The following is a 23,158-nucleotide window of genomic DNA, read 5'->3' as shown; positions in this document are numbered from 1 at the left end:
TATTCAAAAATAAACTAGTTATTTGAGTTTAATACTAATTATCTATTCAAACTACAAAGTTTGTAATTTAAAATATTTTGTGAGATCAGATTGAATTAATTCAAGGTTCTTTTCAATTAATATTAATGACCATATTACGCATTTTCGAACATTCTAAACCAAATATATAAAAATGGGAGACGAATGTTAAATTTGCTAGACATGGGGGAGTTGTCTGCAAAGTTTTAGCTCTTATCTCTAACAAAAAATTAATTTTTAAAAAAATGACCGAATACGTTTCACAGCGAGAAAAAAATAAAAGGCAAGATAGAATTTTCTAGACATAAAGAAGTTGTTTACCGAGTTTTCGCTCTTATCTCTAACAAAAAATTAATTTTTAAAAAAATGACCGAATACGTTTCACAGCGAGAAAAAAATAAAAGGCAAGATAGAATTTTCTAGACATAAAGAAGTTGTTTACCGAGTTTTCGCTCTTATCTCTAACAAAAAATTAATTTTTAAAAAAATGACCGAATACGTTTCACAGCGAGAAAAAAATAAAAGGCAAGATAGAATTTTCTAGACATAAAGAAGTTGTTTACCGAGTTTTCGCTCTTATCTCTAACAAAAAATTAATTTTTAAAAAAATGACCGAATACGTTTCACAGCGAGAAAAAAATAAAAGGCAAGATAGAATTTTCTAGACATAAAGAAGTTGTCTACCAAGTGTCAGCTGTTACTTCTTCTCAATACTGATATAAAATAAAAATCTTTATTATTTATTTAACCTTTATTGTTTCATTAAACTTCATTTATTTTATATTATAGTTTTATTCTTTTAGCTACTTGTAAAATAATCTAATTTTATATCATCATTTTACCGGATTATTCTTCAGTGCATCGATTGTGTATCTAAAATAATATCATTATCCTTATTCTGTTTTTTCCAAAATTCTTTTAAATATCTTTTTGGTTAGATTACTTTATACTTTTTACTTTTATTTTTTAATTTCAAAAAAAAATTTGGTGATTGTTCTATTCTGTTACAATGTGCATTATCATATTCTAATGAATTATTCATTACATACATTTAAAAAAACTTGTTAAAAATGAAATTAAAAAAATTATGTTTATTATTACGCTGTGAATGTGTCAACAGCGGTCATGCCTGTATCTGTATCCCATATTTGCCACAACCTTTCTGTATCTGCATTTGTGTATTTCGGTTTCAGCTGATACATTTGATTTGGCGTGTAATTTGTTCCAGTTAATGGATTAATTGGGAGATCTTCATGCGGTGTGTTATTATTGTACTCCCAAATAAAGGCAGGAATAGCCTGAATGCTTTGGCAGCGCTCCAATGTCGGCCAGAATCTCTCAATCTTCCCATTTTGGTAGGGAGAATGAGAGTCTGTATGCCGCCATTGGACGCCCCAAAGATCAAGTAGATCTTGAAAGGCGCCCCTATTTTCTGAACCGTTGTCGGTCCAGAAACAATAAGGGGCGCCAAATTCAATGAAGGCGGAAGCCGCAACGTTCGCTGTCGTCGCTGCTAGCATATCTGGTATTTGTATACACGCTAGGACTTTGCGGCTAAAATCGTCGATTATGCCATAAATATACTGGCCAAGAACACCCCTAAAATAATGAACATCTGCGTGCCAGATAAGATTGGGTGAAAGCGCCCAATATCTTACTGCTGTTTCTGGCCCGGCATGCTCTAATCGCGTCTTGGTGAAATGATTTTCTTTGAAGTATCTGCGTACTTCTCTATAAGATACATCAATTTGTTGTAATTTCAAACGTTTCCATTGTTTTGTTTGACCACAGGGAAAGGCCCAGTGGTCATGTATCACAGCAAGAGCTTTGATTTGGTCGTAGGGATTGACCCTACGACCTTTCTTGCCTTTAGGCAATGGGATATTCTGTAAGCTAAATTGATTTTGTAAAAAAGATTTTGAAACATCTAAATATTTGAAATCATTTGATTGAAGGGTTGGGGTGATGGGAACATGGGTGCAAGCTTCTTCCCATGTCATTTTACCTTCTTCAATCTGATTGGAAATACCAATTAGGTAAATTCGATCGACATACCCTTTGTAAGGATTCATTCTAATGAAGTACGTTAACAATCAAAATATTCTATAAGTGTCTAGTATGGAATTCAAAAGAATAAAGAAAATGGTAACGTAAATAAACGTATTATGAAATAATTTATAATTAAAATGAAAAAAAGAAAAAATAATAAGTAAAGTGACTGGAAATGAAAATTAAAATCAGTGTATGTTGTAAACAGAAATTCATCAAAAGTGACACCTCAGAAAAGCTAAAATATTGAATTTTTGGAACTTTTGATAGAGCACGTTTTTAAATATTAATTAAAGTAAATGTATATTTTGTAAAGATTCTTTTTAATAAAAAAATAAAATTTTGAAGAAGAACACAAAATCTTCTGAAAAATAATATCACATAAACTCATATTATTTTCTAATATATAACTATTTTATATAAAATCAAATTCAATGATCTTAAAAGCGAAGGATAAACCTCAAAATTTACGAATATAATGAGTGGGGATATAATGCTTATCTATCATAAAACCATATGAAATATCAATTTTTGCTTTACGCCTAATTTTTGACGACAATTAGCAAAAAATGTTAAATGTTAACACTCAGTCCATTTGAATATGAAAAATAAAATTGACTTTGATTAAATGTTTTTATTTATCATGCAATTCTTCTTGCGACCAAAGATTTGAATAAAAGTTCAAAAAATAAGATAGCTTAAAAAATAATATACGGTAGTGTTTACTAATAGATGAATAGTATATAAATTCTATTAAAATGTATTTGATCCAAAAAAATATATAAAATTTGATCATAAATAAAATCGTTTTAAATTACTTCTTCATTTCAATTATAACAATTCTTTTTGGTTTTATATTTTTTTGGATCAAATCCATTTTAATAGAATTTATATACTATTCATCTATTAGTAAACACTACCGTATATTATTTTTTAAGCTATCTTATTTTTTGAAATTTTATTCAAACCTTTGGTCGCAAGAAGAATTGCATGATAAATAAAAACATTTAATCAAAGTCAATTTTATTTTTCATATTCAAATGGACTGAGTGTTAACATTTAACATTTTTTGCTAATTGTCGTCAAAAATTAGGCGTAAAGCAAAAATTGATATTTCATATGGTTTTATGATAGATAAGCATTATATTCCCACTCATTATATTCGTAAATTTTGAGGTTTATCCTTCGCTTTTAAGATCATTGAATTTGATTTTTATATAAAATAGTTATATATTAGAAAATAATATGAGTTTATGTGATATTATTTTTCAGAAGATTTCATTCTATATGCCTATGAAAAGTACTCTCAAAACTAACTTTTCCTAATTATAATTAAATCTAGAATATTGTATTATGCTTAGTATTATTTCATTTTTCTCATTCAATTTAGAATTTACAAATGTCAAAAAATTGAGAGCTGTCACTTTTGATGAATTTCTGTTTATTACAGTGTACAGTTTTATTTTTTTCTCGCTGTGAAACGTATTCGGTCATTTTTTTAAAAATTAATTTTTTGTTAGAGATAAGAGCGAAAACTCGGTAAACAACTTCTTTATGTCTAGAAAATTCTATCTTGCCTTTTATTTTTTTCTCGCTGTGAAACGTATTCGGTCATTTTTTTAAAAATTAATTTTTTGTTAGAGATAAGAGCGAAAACTCGGTAAACAACTTCTTTATGTCTAGAAAATTCTATCTTGCCTTTTATTTTTTTCTCGCTGTGAAACGTATTCGGTCATTTTTTTAAAAATTAATTTTTTGTTAGAGATAAGAGCTAAAACTTTGCAGACAACTCCCCCATGTCTAGCAAATTTAACATTCGTCTCCCATTTTTATATATTTGGTTTAGAATGTTCGAAAATGCGTAATATGGTCATTAATATTAATTGAAAAGAACCTTGAATTAATTCAATCTGATCTCACAAAATATTTTAAATTACAAACTTTGTAGTTTGAATAGATAATTAGTATTAAACTCAAATAACTAGTTTATTTTTGAATAAAAATTATTTGAATTTATTCAATTTTGTGAATTTTCCTTCAAAAATCAAGTTTAAATATCTTATTTGCCATATAATTATAAATACAATGAAACATATTCGAAATTGAAAAGAATGACTTTTTCTGTTCTTTCAATCATTCAATTTGAATTTTGCAATATTGGATTTCACATTAAATAGCTATTAAAAACAACAAGCAATTTAACTTACATTCAAATTTATTTGTGTTATATTCAATCTTCTCAAAACTTATAATTTTCGGCTATAGCATGATTATATGCTATATAATATAATAAACCTATAATAGTATCATTCTTTCAATTATTTGAAGAGAAAACCGAAAAAATCTATTTTCGGTCTATAACAATTTGCAACCTCTATCAAAAAGTTCTTTTTCCATCTATAAATATATATGAAGATTGATAGCGGCCTGGTAATTTCAATACGATGTTCTTAATTTGTTCGGGATTCAATTCAATTTTAAATCAATTATAATGATTTATATTATATTTTTAATTAATAAATTTTCCAAACCATTCATTCTCAATGGATTCTACGAGTAATTCAATTTTTTCTATGTTTTCAAAATAAGCAAAATGGGAATTTCTCGCATATGTTCGTACATGAGCAAATACTATACCTTTTGCGAATAAAGAATTTTTTCATAAAAAAAATTTTTTAGGAATTAGCATATCGACGTTTTGCGACATTGCCAAACGCCAGATTTTAACCCGACATATGAGCATAAGCTCGTATATTGGAATAAACTCGACTTATTCCATATTAAAGTTATTATAATAATAAGGCACTTAATGTGCAAATCTAATTGAATTAGAAAATGCACATTAAGTGCCTTTTATTGAAATATGTAATACCACATATGGAATATGAAATATGATTTGCGGAATACCACATATAGAATATGTAATCAAAATACAAAGATATTTTATATAACAATTAATTTTTTTTATTTTTTCAGCAAGTGTGGATAAAAAAGGATTACAAACAAATTGAATAGTTCCTATGTCCTTTTTTTGTTTCAAAAAAAATCAATAAATTAATGATTTGTCTCAAACAAATAAATTAATGAATTGCAATTGATTTGAGTTGCTATAGACATTATAAAAGGTTCAAAAGTTTATATAAACCTAGTAAATTAAAATAAAATTTTCATGAATTGAACATATTAGATGGGTTCTGTTGTAAACAGAAATTCATCAAAAGTGACACCTCAGAAAAGCTAAAATATTGAATTTTTGGAACTTTTGATAGAGCACGTTTTTAAATATTAATTAAAGTAAATGTATATTTTGTAAAGATTCTTTTTAATAAAAAAATAAAATTTTGAAGAAGAACACAAAATCTTCTGAAAAATAATATCACATAAACTCATATTATTTTCTAATATATAACTATTTTATATAAAAAATCAAATTCAATGATCTTAAAAGCGAAGGATAAACCTCAAAATTTACGAATATAATGAGTGGGAATATAATGCTTATCTATCATAAAACCATATGAAATATTCCCACTCATTATATTCGTAAATTTTGAGGTTTATCCTTCGCTTTTAAGATCATTGAATTTGATTTTTATATAAAATAGTTATATATTAGAAAATAATATGAGTTTATGTGATATTATTTTTCAGAAGATTTCATTCTATATGCCTATGAAAAGTACTCTCAAAACTAACTTTTTCCTAATTATAATTAAATCTAGAATATTGTATTATGCTTAGTATTATTTCATTTTTCTCATTCAATTTAGAATTTACAAATGTCAAAAAATTGAGAGCTGTCACTTTTGATGAATTTCTGTTTATTACAGTTCCGCTTTGGCAAACTTTCCTGTGAAATTTTTTGGGAAAAATGTTGATGGATATTTGGGAAAATTTTGAAAATTTTTGGGAAAATTTTCGATGGTAAATTTTGGAAAATTTTATAATTTTTCCCAAAATGTTTATTTTATATATGCTAACAATATTAAGGTCAGGTAAGTGGGGCTTCCAGGCGCGTTGCGCCCTCTAGCCCCGAAGATGTTTAGTATAAATGAAGTTTTTATTCGGAAAATTGTTAGTCTTCTGGTGTGAATTCGGAGGACTCTTCTTCTTCCTCCATTGCTTCTGGGAAGAAGCCTTCTTCTGGGTCGAAAACATTATATAATGTGTCGCTTTTCACAAATTATATATGTTTTCATGCTTTGTCACTTTTCTGTCACTTTTCGGGTAAAAACATTTTTATTATTATATATAAATGAATTTTACAAAACCACCGTTACCGTTCTTTGGAAATAAGAGTAGATGTAAAGATATTATATTGAGAGAACTTAAGAAACTACCGAATGGTCTAACATTTGTAGATTTGTTCGGTGGAAGTTTCTATATATCCCATTTGTGTCATACAATATTCCCAGACTCAAAGATTATATGCAATGACTTCGACAACTATATGGACCGTCTCAAACATATTCCAGACACAAACAATATATTGAAAGAGTTAAAAGAAAAGATACCTATAGGTAAGATGGAACGTATACCATTAGATAAGAAAAATATTGTGAGAGAGGTTTTGAAAAAAGCAGAATATATAGACTGGGATAGTATATCTGCTAGACTATTATATAGTGGTGCTATAAGAGTTCATGACATTGAAACACTTATGTCAAAAGTTTTATATCTTAACTATACAAATGTTTTCAAAGAGGACATAGAAAAATATATTGAGGGTATAGAGTTTGTGAGATGTCATTGGACAGAGTTGTATGAAAAATATAAAGACAAGGAAAATGTTTTCTTTATAGTGGACCCGCCGTTCTATAACACATGGGATTTTCAATACCAAGTAGACTGGACTTTGAGAGACTCTTTAGAAACTTTAGACGTTATACATAACCATCCATGCTTTTACTTTACATCCGATAAAAGTGGTTTGGAAACCGTTATGAGATGGTTAGAGGACATACATGACTATGAGTTTATATATGACAAGATAGAATATGAGAGAGGTCCTATAAACCGGAGAAAGTGTCACAATAAAGAAATTTTATTAGTAAGTAAATGTGGTTTGAAATCGGATTGTTAGTTTTAGGTTTTTTCCATTGTGTCATTTATTTATTTGACGTGGCAGAAAAGTACAGAGAATATGAAGATGAACCAATGCCTGCAAATGTTCAGTATATGTACTCGTAAGAGATATTTTTATCTAATATTAAATGGACGCACAGAACTTAGCGAATGCACAGCAACCTGGACAACCAAACCCAGAGAATATTCCAAATGAAGTTAGAATACAAACTGCAATGGCAAACTATGGTCAAGTGCCAACAGATGTACAAATGCAAACTGCCATGTCAAATGACGCTGCGTTAGGTTTGCCACCATGGTATGCAAATATGAGATGGAAAGAGTTTTATACAAACCCTGAAGTGGGATATAAACAACTTTATGCAGATGACGCGAACACAGGAGTTGACTCAGAATATGTTTTCTACCAGAGGAGAAACAGAATGTATGAGCTCCAGTTAAAGAATGCTATGGAACTCAACAGGAAACGCAAAAGACTAGGCGGACATTAGATTTTTACATATAGTAAAATGGGTTTCTTCAGTAGTATTGGAAACTTCTTCAGAAGAGTTGGAAGAGGTATATGGAATGGAATAAAATCTGTCGGAAGAGGAGTATGGAGCGGTGTCAAAAATATTGGTAAAAGAGTAGGTCAGTTTGTTGGTATTATACCTAAAGACCCTGAACCAGAAGAACAAGCTCCTGTTATACAACAGCCTGAACCTGCACCACAGTCAAGTTGGCAACCAAATCCAACACCTCAACCGTATTAAAAAATTATATTTTTATCGTTCGATAGTAGTTGTATATGAAACTAAGTTCTAAGTAAAACGCATGGTATAATGGAATTATTCTTTTTCTTCCATCTGTAGTAAACCATACTTGAAAGTCTGAAATACTTCCACTCGGCGGTTCATATAACTTTGTAGGTTTTTCGTAAAAGTCATTTGCCAAGCATAAGAAAGAGTTTTGGGCGCCAGAAAATGAAGCATGAACAATAATAGCATCTTGGTCGAAAATATTTTCATATGTTCCATTAGGGTTTTCGACTTCATAATAGTCCGGGTGTACTGGATATGCTGCAGGCTGATTTAACATCCTCATAAATCTATACCATGCCAAGTTGTTATATTTGTAGAAATATAAACGTTTTCTCCAAGGTCTTCTATTTTATTGATTTTAACAGTTGCATTTTTCCTGTCATAAATAATATCGAGATGGTATTCTCCTTCGTCAATGTTAAACTGGTTTCTGGTTTTGCATATTCAATATAGATATCGTTTATTTTTTCTTGAAAAGCTTGAGAGTTGTTTCTAAGTTTATAAGCAAATTAACTTGTATAAAAGTTTTCCTTGTTCAAATTTCTCATACATACGTTTTTCTTTTGTTATAGTATCGAACTTCAAAACCGACCGTAAATGGGAAACCATGTATGGCTTCTGAAATGAACTTCATTCTACGAAAGCCAATAGCTTTTGTGACAGATGGGTCTCTTAACCATCTTAATGGGTAGTCAAAACGATAGCCTTCATGCTTTACGGTATCTGTCTCAAACTTTGACCGACATTAAGAAAAGTTCATCTAATGGTTTAGTTGTAGCAACTCTAGAATTTTCTTTTTCTATTGGAAGCATATTTTATCTATAATAAAAATGTCAAATGAAACAGCGTCTATGAGAGAAATAACACAAACCGACAACTCATTATGCAAGCTCTAAATAAGAACACAACAAACTTTTCAAACTATTCTAAGATATCTGAGTCATTGAAGGATGGAAACTTAAAACTGACATTAAACCCAATGACAGATGAGTTTCTGTTTCAAGACAATAAGAACCATACTGTCTGTATAAATCCAACAAAGGAACTTTAAACGAGAAAACCTATAAATGAACTTCTTTTGAAAGCAGATGTTGACAACAAAGCTGACAAAGAATATGTAGACGATGCAATAGCAAAAGAAAGAGAAGAGCTAAACATGCTTATGCAACAAAAGAACATACTCATCCTGAACTAGCAGACAAAACATATTTGACAATAAAATGTCAAGTGAAGTGACAAGAGCTGAAAACGAATATTCTAAAAAGACTCATATACATTATATTAACCAAATACCAAGTCTTAAGGAAACATTAGAGACAAAAGCAGATAAGACTCATACACATTCTATATCTGATATTACAAACTTACAAGAAACCTTAAACAGTAAAAGTGACGTTGGACATACACATACCATTGCAAATATTTACAAACTTACAAGAAACCTTAAACAGGAAAAGTGCCGTTGGACATACACATACCATTGCAAATATTACAAACTTACAAGAAACCTTAAACAGTAAAAGTGACGTTGGACATACACATTCTATATCTGAAATAACAGACTTAAACGTTAGCCTTGAAAATAAAGCAGATAAAAACATATGTCAATGAAATATACCAAAGTTTGATAGGAACAAAAAATATTGAAACTATTGTTGGTGACATTTCTGTCAATGAAGAAAATAAAAATTTTAGATGGCAGTTGGTACAGTCCTTAGAAAATGGTACACGGTATAAACTCATTCCGAAAAAATAACAATGAAATGTATGTAAGCTATAAAAAAGAATGATGGTACACAAGTTAAAGTTCCATTAGACAACAACTGCTACTTAAACTTATATGGAGACGAACAAAAGAAATATTTAAGAGTTTATGAAATGGCAGATATGACATTGCCTGACCCAGCTCCAGCACCACATTATTATGACTATGGAGATGACGACAGAACACCACATGTAGATGAACAAAAGCTAACATTATATTTAGATTATTATAGATATAAAAGATATAATGCAATAGAAAAAACGAGAATAGTATAATATATTATACAGATGACAGAAATAAATATTATAGTCAAGACTTACCTACCCTGAAAACATTAGATTATATTTATAAAAAATATTCTGACACAAACCAGAAGAAACCTGAAATAGTTGCACTATATTTTAAGTTCAAAAGAGACAATCCTATAATATCTCATATGTTTGATTTAATGAACCCAGTAGGTTCTATTTATACATCTATGGAAGCAAGAGGTCCTCAAGTAATGTTTGGTGTTGGTGCATGGGAACAAATAGTCGACAGGTTTTGTATTGTGCAAACTCTTCAAAGGAAACAGGTGGAAGTAAAACGATTTCAGTGAAAATTTACCTGCACACAGTCACTACATAGATTTAAGTACATCTCAAGCAGGTTGGCATAAGCATAGATATTGGGATTGTCAGGAATGACAAAAGGTAAAGGATAATGATGTTAAAGACGACGTTAAGTTTGCTATAAATTGTTACTGGAGTGACACTCAGGGAGAAGGAAACCATACACATTTCGTTTCAGGATATACACAAACAACGGACAAAGTAAAGAATACATGCCACCTTACATGACAGTTTACGCATGGTATAGAATTGCTTAGTCGTCATTTTCAACTTCTTTAGCATATTCGTCAGGAGTTGTCTTATATTTGTTAGGAACTGTCTTTGAAAGTATACCACCTTGAACTTTGACAAGTTTGAAACGAGGTCTGGCAATAGTAGTTTTATCTTCTGCTTGCAGTGTGTACATTTTGCCATGAGTTAGTATGGCTAAGTCGTGTACGGAGGCACTGCGCGCCTCCTTACACCACTTAGCGGTTTTGACACTTTACGAAACCGTTAACGTATATTTTACAACACAAACGACAACACTAACTTAACCTTAAATATTTACAAAGCCGTCAACCACTTCACCTCACTAATAAAAAATAAACGTTCTCACTTACAAAAGTATTGCAACTCCTCCCATTGCTGTGCTTCACTAACGACTTCACTAACGACTTCACACGTATGAAAACATAGCGCAAAAATAAATTTAGGTGAAGTGGTGAAATCTCACCTCTTTTTTCACCCTGTTGAATTCATTGCTTTATAACTCTCTTCCTTGGTTTCTTTTTAGTTGCTTTCTTCACGTCTGTCTCCAGCTTGACTGTCTTTCTTCTTCGTCCATAATGATACCAATTACTTCCACCAGTCAATGGGTCAAATGGTCTTTCGTAAGGGTTTCCATACATTCCATAGGGACCATACGGAAGAACTACTGGTGGAGAAGAAACATTTTCTTTAGTTCCATCAAATCTATTTAAATGCATTGTTTCACCTTTCATCTGGTCATTAAAGTCTTTTGCGTGTTTTGCAAAATCATCGTCCTTTCCTAAAGCATTTTCTGACTCAGTCGCAACCAAATTGGATGCTTTATTTATGAGCCCTATTTTATTTAATCTTAACTTCTTTGCAACCCAGCCTCCAATCTTCCCTTTATTTGCATCTAATGTTCTCGAAAACCCTTCCTCCACTCATTTTATTTACTGCGTCATAAGCTCCAAGTGCTTTGCTCCAAATGCTAATGCTTTTGTTCCCATTGCGCCTAAAGCTGCCCAGCTACCATATTACACCATATTAAAATCATCTCTCTTCAATATTATCTCATAAAAGTTCTCGTTACTGGAGAAAGTCAATGAAACATAAGCGTTCTCACGGCTTCCCCTCACCGCTTTGCGGTCTATCTAACTTCTTTCTATCTCATCTATACGCTTCAAAATGTCTGAACAATTGCTAACATCTTCTACAACAGTTATTTCATCATGAATGACCTTCAAGAACAAGCTCATTTAATATGCAATTAAAATCATCTCAATAATGAGTCCATCCTTTCCGTCTTGGGTAGCACAACATCTTTCATTGAAGAAGGTTCGACAAGTCTTATGTTAAACTTACTGACAAAGTTTGTTATACTATAATGCTTCGGCGGCGAATACATGTAGTTTGAAAGACATAATATAGATTCTTCAGCAAATTCACTTATACTGGATTTTATAACAATGTTCTCACGAGACCAAATACCACCAATGACAATCTTGTAAGCAATCCTGCTGAACCTTCTACTGTAAATGTCGATGGTAACATCCACGAAGGTCATCTATTGACATCGTTGAGCACTGTATTTAAATATTTTCTTAAAGCAATCGTCATTATCTAACCATGCAATAGCTTTGAAGTTTTCATTCGAATATACATCTGCTTCATTAAATGTAAAACCTGACTTCTTTGCAGAGACGACTTTAAAATCTATTGAGTTTGTTTCAAATTTATTGCTATGGTAACTTCTGAAGGTAATGGGTTCCTTCCGCAGTCAGTTGTTCTCTCACTACCGTTTGAAGCTTTGTATTAAAAACTTTCATGTCATCTCCTGTATCTAAGTTCACATACACAGCAACAGGGAAACTATTCTTGCTTCTTTGTTTCATCATTATATCTCAAAACATTAAAGTTCTTCAATAATAATTGTTCTTCCTGCTGGATACTTCGAACCTGTCTGATTTCAATAGCTTTCTCACCTCCTACATACTCTACCCAGTGTCTTGGATATTCATAAGTATACTGACTTTCTTGAATTTTGGTAGGTTTCATCATAACGGTTCATAGTATATCTTTATACTCTTGTCAGTTAGACTCGGTGCTATGTCTGAATATTTCTGACTTGCATTTTTTAATGGAGATAAAAATGAAGCATTTAATACATGACGTAGATGAAGACATGAATGAAACTACAGACAAACTTAACTCTTCTCTCATTCTTCCTTTCAGTAAGGAAACTATGAGTTCTGTTCAAATGGTGTTATTTCTATTGTGGAAAGATGGGTTCAGGTAAGACATTTAACCTCATTCGTCATATACTCATAACAGAACGTTTAGGAAATGACTCTATTTATGACCAAATCATTATTCAGCAACTTCAGACTCTATAGACTCAACAGCGAAAACATTTATGTCAAAAGTTCAAGCCTCTGTCGTTAAAGTTCCAGACAGTGAACTCATTGAATTTCTTCAACGTTACATTCGACCGTAGAGGAAATATTATGCCATCGTTGAATTTATACAGTCAGGGAATGCAAAAGACTTCAGAAGAGATGGAAAGAATTATTGACAAACACCACTTACGTCAATACTCAGGAGTTTACGATATGAAACGACTGACAAACTACATTCTATCAAAACTTTCAAAATACCCCTTCAAAAAATATCCTTCAAACACTCTGCTCGTTTGTGACGACTTCGCCGGAAAAGGTTAGTGTCAAAACCAGACTCACCATTAGCTAACATCATTACTAAAGTCAGACATTACCACTTAACTGTAGCAATACTTATGCAAACATGGAGGTTTTTAGCTTTAAACATAAAACGTCCATAACTGACTTCGTTATCTTTCAAGGTTTCTCACGTTGATATGAACATCATTTGGAAACAGTCAGGTATAACATTACCTTTTGAAGAAATTTTGGGAAGCATATAAGTCTCTCATCTCTCCTCGTTCATACCTTGAGATTCATATCATGACTAATACCATAAAGTCAAAAATATTCCATGGGAACGACCAACATTGTTTTAAAGTTTAACCTTCAATTGACTGATGGTAAACAAATTCCATGCATCTCTGTCGCCATTTCTGTTAATATTTTTGCTGTCATTCATATCATCCACTTCCCCATCCGTTAGCTTTTGAGGATATGCGTTAGAATAGCTTTTCTTAAATGAAGGCTTTTCACCTTTTGAGAGCATAAACTCTATAACTTTCTGCATACTTTATGTTTGAACCTCTTGAGCCATCATTGACATAAATTTTTATAGGCTTCCACCCTTTTGTTCATGTTCCTGCTTCTTCCCTTAGCTCTTTTGTTCAGTAGTTCTACATCTTTATACACAGCACCTGTCTCAGTGAATTCAACAATATTTTCATTCGTTAGCTTTACATTCAAACCCTTGTCGAGTATATCGTTCATTTCATACATATAAAAGGTTTTTATTCTATATGAAATGAGAAGCAAATCCATCTTAGCTGGTGCCGTTAATGTTCCAATTGAACCAACATCAAATGTTGACTCACGAACGACAAACAATATTGTCATAAAGAACTATAGTTCAGAGTGTTAAAGAAAAAGAACAGAACTTAAGTCAGTGAATTTTAACTCAGCTTCAAACGCTAACGCTACATCAGATGTTAAGTTAGAGTATCCACCACTGGACCAAATTCTTTCAAGAGAAGTCAACGACAATCCTTACACAAATGTTCAAACAAATCCTTCAGATAACGTAGACCATTACCTTCTTCAGTTATACCAAACAATTTTACTCAAAGACGATAAGAAGCTTTTGACAAATCTCTATTAGTAAGAACCAAATAATTCTAACAAAGGAGGACCTTGAAAATGTTATCTCACGAATAACAGGGAAACAATGTGTCATTGACTATCTCGACCCTGAATCGAATGCTGCGGTCAAACTCCACTATTCATGAAAATAGGTAACATCTCGCATCATTGAAAACACCAGGAACTACAGAGGTTGAGTTTAAGTATAAATATTCGAATGAATATACAAAACTTTCAACAGAATATAAACTTTGCTTGAAATATTTTAGTATAATTAAAGCAATTTGTAATATCTATCCAAAACTTCTTCAACAGTATCGAACTCATCTTCTATAATGCAAACCTAATCTTATTGACTTGGTGCAGTTTTCACTAACACAATATTTTTCTGTTCTCTTGACTGACATAACTAACTCATTTGTTTCATCAAACAGCAACAACCAAAGTTCATGACCTAAACATAACATTCATACTTTATATTTTTAGCTCTGAGTTCTCTTGTAAGCTGTTGCATTTAATATTTTCTAAAAAGTCAACTTCAACAGTCATTCGCACTGGTGCCTTCAGTTCTACAGGCTCTCCTTGAAAGTCAACAAGTCTGAATTGCATGTCTTTCAAATTAATGAGGACTAATGCGAACCCATTTACCTAAATGAGTTGCTACGACAGGAAACGTTTGAATGAACATTGAATTGACTGCATAACAGAAGGATTTATATTCTACTGAACCTTTACTATTAACTCCTGAAATGCCTGTGACATTAGCTATTTTAGACTCAATGTATAAACAATTGCCATAACATACGTATGGAACAGATTTCATCTCAATCGTTTTGTCAAACCTTTTCAAAGGAAATGTCATATGGTATGCACCAAAAGAAGTTGTACTCTATGACTCATTCGTTGTTATCTTAAACTCCTTCGCATAACTGAACTTCAAAACTCCTGCAATAAGTTTAACATTCATTAAGTTTCTTCGTTATCCTTGTTTATTTGTAGTATTTATGAGAGCAATTTAACACTCCAGCTAATGTTTCCATCTTATATTCTACATTATTGTGAAATCTTATTTCGTGCTTCTTTCCAATCTATTTCAATCTCCATGAAATCTGTTTCATCTGTTATAACGAATGAAGCGATAGTATTTGAAGTCAACCATTCTGAATGCAAGCGCCTCATTCTGTAGACCTAAGTTTGTTTGTAGCTTTACTGTCCCGTATTCGTTTGGGTCTGTACTTTGCAAAATAGAAAACATTTTATCTCATTAAAATATGAGTATAGCTGCATTATGCGTATGAAGCTGACAGAGCTAAACGTTTATATTTTGGTCAATACTCTCTCACACTTACTGACAAATATATTGTTATTTCTGATGGAAATACTGAGAAATATATAACATGAAGGACTATGAAAAGTTGACCCTATTTTAACTCCATGTACTATGCCATTCATTGTAAATGGTGAAGTTGTCATGAAGAACACACAACTGTTTATAGGTCTGTATATGAAGCTCTTGAAAGCATTCTTAACTTCAATCCTCAGGTTCGATACAAAAACAACTCCTTCGACAATGCCATTCATTGTAAATGGTGAAATTGTGTCAAAAAATAATGAAACAGTGTATAAGTCAGTGTATGAGGCGCTGAACTATATGCCTTCATTTAATCCTTCTGGTTTTGACCCACAAATAACTTCATGACTATGCCATTCATTGTAAATGGTGAAATCGTCATGAAGAACGACACAACTGTCTCAAAGTCTGTTCGTGATATTTAGACTACTTGCTTCATTTGGGTCCTACAGGATTTGACCATATACAACTCAATGTCAAGTACCATTCATAAACGACTCAGCAGAAATAAAACTCAAAAACGTCAACAGTAGATGAAGCAATTGCTGACTCATTGACAAAACTTCTTGATATAATAATGAGGTTCAATACATTCAAAACAACATATGAAACCTTTAAGAAAAATTATGACGATTTCTTTAAAATTACATACATCGAGCCTTCTGCTCCTCAAACACCAGACTATGCATGTCTTAAAATAAAGGCTGCACGGACACAAGTTAGAACATTGACTTTTGACGGAGATAATATCGTTAGAGACGTTACACCTGGAGACACATTACTTACGAAAAATACTTAAAAATCATATCAGTGATTTTGTAAAGTAGAACAAAGTGGAGCAGGTAAGAGTTGGTTAGGGTGGTTGTTTACTTTATTTTCATCAGGTGTAACAACTGCATCTCTTATAAACCATGCAAAGTGAGATAGATGCACTCTGGGCTTTTTGGTGGCATAGATAGCATGAAGTTTTATGTTGAGTTTGCTAAATTACATGGAAATACAGGGAAGTTTCTTTGACGGTCTCAAAAATTTATGGGTAAAGTAACATATAATACAAAGAAACTAACTAACTGGGCACTCAAACGTAAAAATATGTTCGACGGACTTGCTACAACCCTCGTCTCGGAATTATTGAACCAATTAATTTACATCCTTTAATGGCAACAAGATTTAGATGAAGGAGGGACAAGTGGTTCAAACAATTGTTGAAAATCTACTGAATATATATCCTGAGTTTAAAGAAGTTTTAACAGAACAAACACAACAATTCGTGAAAACTGTATAGTGTTTAACACTGAAGATAAATATTTTAGACTATATGTTCGTTGTTTTAGGTCAGTTAGCTAAGACAATAAAAGAGAAAGGTATTGACTCAGTCATAACAGTTGAAGATGTAATGTTAAGAAAGACTTTTGACTCATGTTTCAAGAACCAAAAGAAATAGTTAGTCTTTATGAAGTTTTGAACGCAATGCTGACAAAAATAAATTAAAGTGACACTGGTAACATAAGTGAAGCAAAAGTTGTTGAACTTCTTCACAAAAAAGCAGATAAAAACCATGTTCATTATATAACTTCAGACGAACAGATTATAACGGACTACCATGGATATTTAACACGAAGTGATGAAGCGAAGACAAAAAATGTTAATGAAAGAAGATTATAAATACATTCATGCTAAAGGTTATGACATAAGCTGTACTGTACAGTATGATGTAGCTAAAGCACCAGAAGCATTTGGTTATACCGGGTGAAATTTATGCCTCTACTTCAATGTTAACGGTGTATTAGTTGAACCAAGATTTACATTGAGAGTTAAGGCAAAAATAACGTTTGAAGAATGCTATTAAAAGTAAAGCTGACAAAGTTGAACTCGAAGCAATGAACAAAGTTTTGAAATCTCATAAACACAATATCTCCGATATAAATGAACTTCAAGCTACATTAAATAGTAAAGCTGACAAAGAACATACACATAAATCCTTCACTACTGTTAGAGCAGACGACATAATATTGAACTATGATTTGGGTTCAAGTGCACCTTTAGAGAATCCAAGTACAAGCGTAAAAGATACACTAAACAATTTAGATAACAGATGTATGAACATTGAAGGTCATGCCAGAAACTTTGAAGCATACGAACTACCAGCAATGTTAGATAAGAAAGCTGACAAAACTTATGTAGATGAAAATTATGCAAAGAAGTCGGAAGTAAATGCCTGCGCTTAATGGAAAAAGCCGACAAGAACCATACACATGAAGAATTTCAAACAATCAAGATTAACGAAATTAAAGCATGCATCGAAATAGTAACAAAAACAGTGAAGAACGGCTGAAACTGCTACAAGAACAAAGAATTTATCCTCCTACTTTCCTAATGTTAATAACAAACAATATAAATATTGTAGATGGCAAAAGGATTTATAAATGTTAAACATGAACTTCAAACAATGAAAGACTCAGATTCTTTGAAACCATATATCCTATAGGCTCTATTTATACATCAATGAATTCAACAAATCCAGCAAGTGTTTTAGGTTTTGGTACGTGGGAACAGATTGTAGATAAATTCTTATACTTGTGCTAACTCTTTCAAAGCAAACAGGAGGTTCGAAGAAAATTAAAGAAGCAAACTTCCACCGCACACTCATACAGGAACGACAAACTTTTCTGGCGACCATAGCCACTCATTAAGAGACCACCCATTATACAACTCAAGAGTATGAAGCCGGTCATGATGTTTTATCTCCATCTTTATAACAATGCAGCAAAAAAGATTTTTCGACCAACTGAACCAGGAGGAAATCATTCACACACTTTCACAACAAATCCAACAGGCTCGGGTGCAATTTATATGCCACCATTTGTGACTGTATTCGCATGCGTTATAGAGTTCAATGAACGCGCTTGAGCTTAGAATAAAATCTTTAACTTTACATAAATGAGCTTTGAAGAAAGTATTCGAAACAACATCCATGGAGTCATTTAAAGAAGTTCAATGAAGCTGCAAAGAGTTGGGATTTACTAACAGAGCTGAAGTGAAAAGGTTCTTGACAAAAATGTTTGTACATCAAACAAAAATAAACCCTTACGACTACTTTTACCAATTTACTCCAACGCTCCTTGACGCATACCAATTTGACACTCTCATTCAAAGCAGAAAAGGAGGACATAAACCATTCCTCATCTTCATTAATGTTAACACTCGTAAAGCATATGCATATCACATGAAAAATAAAGAACTCTGAAGTGTTAAGAGGTTTTACAAAAGTTTGTAGCAGAACATAGCCCAAGTACTTAACCATCAGACCAAGACAGTGCATACCTCAGCCAATGAAATCACAGATTTTCTCATTAAGCATAACATAACTCATACACTTACTGAAGACCATAAACCATAACATACTCGGCATCATAAACCGCTTCATAAGGACTCTCAGAGTTTTAAATCAAGAGGCGAGACTTTACCGAAGAAACAATGAAACATTTTCTCGAAGTATTATAATTCCTCAACACACTCTACAACAGGACATACACCAAATTCAATGAGACAACAACAAGAAGAAAAGTATATAACAAAAGAAACGAATCAAACACAAAAATATCAGAATTCAACACAAATTTACCCTCATTCCTGTACAAAAGTTCGTGTTAGTTCTTGACGACAAACCGTTGACAAAGAAACGTTTAAGGTTAAGTAGAAACCTATTATATCGTAGACTCTACGCAAGGTAATGGTATCTTATATAAAAGCTGCTGACGACTCTATTGCGTTTTACCCTCGTCAATAAATTAGTCGAAAGTAGTAATGGCAAACTTGCTGAAACATTGACGAAGCAAAGCGAGGAGTGGTTATTGAAATACTTGGTATAACATAAACGATGACACTTATAAAGTAAGATTATGAAGGAGGCGTTGAAGATGTTATACCATCTAAGAACTTGAGAGAGTCAAAGTCAACACATCTGGGACATTAGAGCGGGAGTACTGGAAAGACAAAAATAAGCCAGAAAGAATAAGAAAATTCTTCTAAACTTTTTTCATTAGATGTAAATCAGACATGAATGAGAACAGTCATGATTATCATTAATGGTACCATTTATTTTTAACATAAAGACGGCAAAGCGGCGAGGACGAAGTCCATGACCACAAAAATATATTTTAGGTGAAGAGGTGAAAAATTAGGTGAAAAAAAAGGTGAGATCTCACCTCTTCACCTCAACATTATTTTTATTGAATTCAGCACAAAAATAAATGAATTTCATTAGTTTTTTGTATGTAAAGACAGTAATGTCAAACATTGAGTTTGAAACAGTTAGAAAGATAGGACAATTGACCCAAAGTGGTTAGATTCTGAATAGGTGATTTTTGTTAATACTGCTCAATGAGAGAACTGAATCGATACAGAGCAAAGAAACACCAATAAATATTTCTTTCGATGATCGAGCAAGAAGACCACTTAACTTCTCAGATACCGATGTGGCATGATATACCGATAACAGTATCAATAACAAACGAAGCTGGGTTAGAAAATGCTTCACATTGCAGAAAATTTTCACTCAACGATGCGCTATAACGACTAACTCGCAGAAACTCCACTTGATTTACCAGATCAGTGTAGATAGCCTTCTCTCAGTGGCGCACACATGAGCTGGCACAGTATACAATCTGTAGCTTAATCGACTCAGTACAAAGCTCGTCTCTGCGCTAGCTTCTAAAGCGTGAACACTAGTAATAATCTGGTAGCACTGTCCACTATATTCTATATAATCTCATGAACCAGGTATGCCACATAGTATATCATCCAAATGTGTATATAAGTCTACCGTGTTATAGCAGCCATTAAGATGCCTCAATATGTGATGTGATCTATCTATATCAGCTAATCAACTATTCTTATACTACACATAAATATCTAAACAGGCTAGTAATTAATATACATTAAGCAATAATCAATACATAATACTAACTGTAATCGAGACGTGCTCATCTTCTGCTAATCCATGTAAAACTGTATCTCTACTCGGTTTGAATCCAACGCGTAGAGTGCGTGCTTACTTACATCGTCAGAAACCGAAGGACTTCAACACAAAAAGATATAAGATAGGAAGGACAATATAATATAACTCAAAGATATGACAGTACAGTCAATAGAGTCAAAGGTTGTGTTTGTTAATGATAGAGAGCTGCTGAAACAGAAACTGCTTGAAGTTTTTGAGAAAATGTATGTGCTCCCACGAAAGGTAAAGAAACGTTTTGAAGTAGATGAGATAGATAAAGCATTAAAAATTATTGACGAAGTTGCTGAAAAAAATACATGTTAAAGCGTTTATTTTGGTCTTTTGTGAAAGTCAGAAAATAAAGTTAGTTTTATTTTTATTATTTTTTATTTTGTATGTAAAGACAGTAATGACAACATTAGAGAACACAACAACAGTTTAAGTCCATGAAGCCATAAATGAAGAATTACGAGTACATACAGTATAAACAAAAACAGTACGTCTCATTCGTTCAGTCAAAGATGAACATGTACAAATGCAAAGTATAATGGAATGCTCTTCGTTCTACAAAGCAAGCATAATCATTTTGAAAACCAACAGACAAAAGAACTTTTAGAAGATTTCCTCATATGATTGCTTCCCTCGGAAAACCGAGAGAAGAAGATTCCGTACGAAAAATCGCAAGAATTTGGCTCCTGGTTTGAAAGTTATTATGTCATAGATTTTTAGTAACGCTGTAGCAATGTGGGCTTCACCTCGTTATCTTGTTATATTTTCATGATGTTAGAATGAACTATATAAAGCAGAACGTGGAGAGATGGGAAAAGAAACTTCAAGCAAAAGATGAATCATGAATCCAAAGACAAAAGCATACAGAAAAGAATACCGCGTTCGGTACCAAAAGGAAAGGAAAAGAGTTATAAGTATATGAATATTACTGAAGAGTTGGAGAAAGAAGAAGATAAAGATGTGGTTATGTTGCATTTAGTCAGAAGAAACGCACAAGAGCTTTATGACTAGCTAAAAATATATAAAATCTGACAGAAACTGGTTCATCGTGAAAAAACTTACCGATTTCAATGACTCCGAATGGGCAAATAAAGGAAATTGTCAAAAATACTTTCCTCAAACACACTATGACAATCAAAGGTTGCACAATACTTTACATTTCAAAGAAGACTTAACATTACTTGATAGGAAAAAATAAACAGAATATTTCGATTAACTTCAAAGAGGGAAGAATAAAAAAATCTAAGCTAATTTTATTTTTTTATAAAATTTTATCTCATATGACAAGAACATGAAATTTCGAAATATTCGGAACTCATGACAGAAGAAGAGAACGAACAACATGTAAAAATTATGCAAAATTTCTGAGACATACAAAGCATTTAAAACAATATCTAAATGCTTCTAAAGATTATGCAAAATTTCTTGAAGACATACAAAGCTTATGAAAAGCGATTGAAAAGTTTATACATTGGGGAATTGTTGTAAAATATCGATATGAAGACTAACCAAAAATATATTTTTGCTTAAATAGCTTCGGGTCTATTTCTCAACCATTTCACTTCTTCGTCAATGTCAATAGAAGCTTCTTCAACCTTGGTAAGATTTCTGTATAAACATCTTGTTCGTTATTGTCTTCAGAGATGAAGAATAATATTTCACATTTGTTTCACCCTTCTTAATTCTTTCTGTTCGGAAAGATTTAAAGCCAATATGACAGAAGTCAATGTAAATAAGAGTCTCTTATTATGTACAGTATAATGAGTATCATTGACATACTCAACAAAGAAACTACTTTTGTTTCAAAACTACTGCTAATCTTGTGAAGCTATAACGTTTTGCGGTCAACACTGACGATAGCTAATGGAAGTACCTGACATATCTGACCAAACTTAGATTTCTTTCACAAACTTCTTGGTTAAAGATAAACATTAACATTATGAAGCATTATTGAACTCATTCTATGATGAGCAAAGTAGCGAGAGACATTCGTTATGAAAAAAACTTGCACATCTTGCATGTGCTTTCAATTTAAATATAAAATATTAAATTATTTTGAAAAAAAACTTTAAAAAAATCTAAATCTAATTTTTCAAAAATATTTTATTTTATTATCCTACTACAAGATGTATCGAACAGTTGTCTAAGTTCTAGAACACTCTGGAAATTAAAAAACAACTTTTACAGAAAGCTATATTAGATGTTGCAAAAGCATTACCGCAACAAACAAAAACAGCACTCGCTGACTTCATTTAAAGACTATAATGGTCAATAAAGTATGATAGAATTCATGAGTCTAAAGCCGCAACGCGGCAGCAGACAGTCAGTCCATGCAAAGAGCATTTCCTTTAAATGACGTTGCTATTGACTTATTATCAATAGACGTTCAGTACCATCATGAAGTAAGAAAGAGAAATGTTGACATAACAAATGCCAACATCTCTCT

The 23,158-nt window shown here is 32.0% G+C and overlaps 1 pseudogene across 1 annotated transcript, besides 8 other annotated features; it reads left to right on the top strand.

The window, feature by feature from the left end:
- Positions 1-478: part of a mobile genetic element that runs on past the window's edge.
- A 640-nt stretch (positions 479-1,118) lies between these two features.
- Positions 1,119-2,090: a mobile genetic element.
- Positions 2,091-2,263: 173 nt separating this feature from the next.
- Positions 2,264-2,301: a mobile genetic element.
- A 1,176-nt stretch (positions 2,302-3,477) lies between these two features.
- Positions 3,478-3,514: a mobile genetic element.
- A 76-nt stretch (positions 3,515-3,590) lies between these two features.
- Positions 3,591-4,428: a mobile genetic element.
- An 834-nt stretch (positions 4,429-5,262) lies between these two features.
- Positions 5,263-5,300: a mobile genetic element.
- A 557-nt stretch (positions 5,301-5,857) lies between these two features.
- Positions 5,858-5,894: a mobile genetic element.
- A 3,386-nt stretch (positions 5,895-9,280) lies between these two features.
- Positions 9,281-23,147: a mobile genetic element.
- TVAGG3_0611520 lies at positions 15,625-18,604 on the top strand (annotated as a pseudogene). The gene has a single exon. A coding segment is annotated over exon 1 (2,980 nt).
- Positions 23,148-23,158: the final 11 nt, after the last annotated feature.

The sequence above is a fragment of the Trichomonas vaginalis genome, chromosome II (genome assembly GCF_026262505.1).
Source record: "Trichomonas vaginalis G3 chromosome II, whole genome shotgun sequence".
NCBI lineage: Eukaryota > Parabasalia > Trichomonadida > Trichomonadidae > Trichomonas > Trichomonas vaginalis.
Note: the sequence above shows the minus strand (reverse complement) of the source record. Positions and strands in the feature narration are given on the sequence as shown.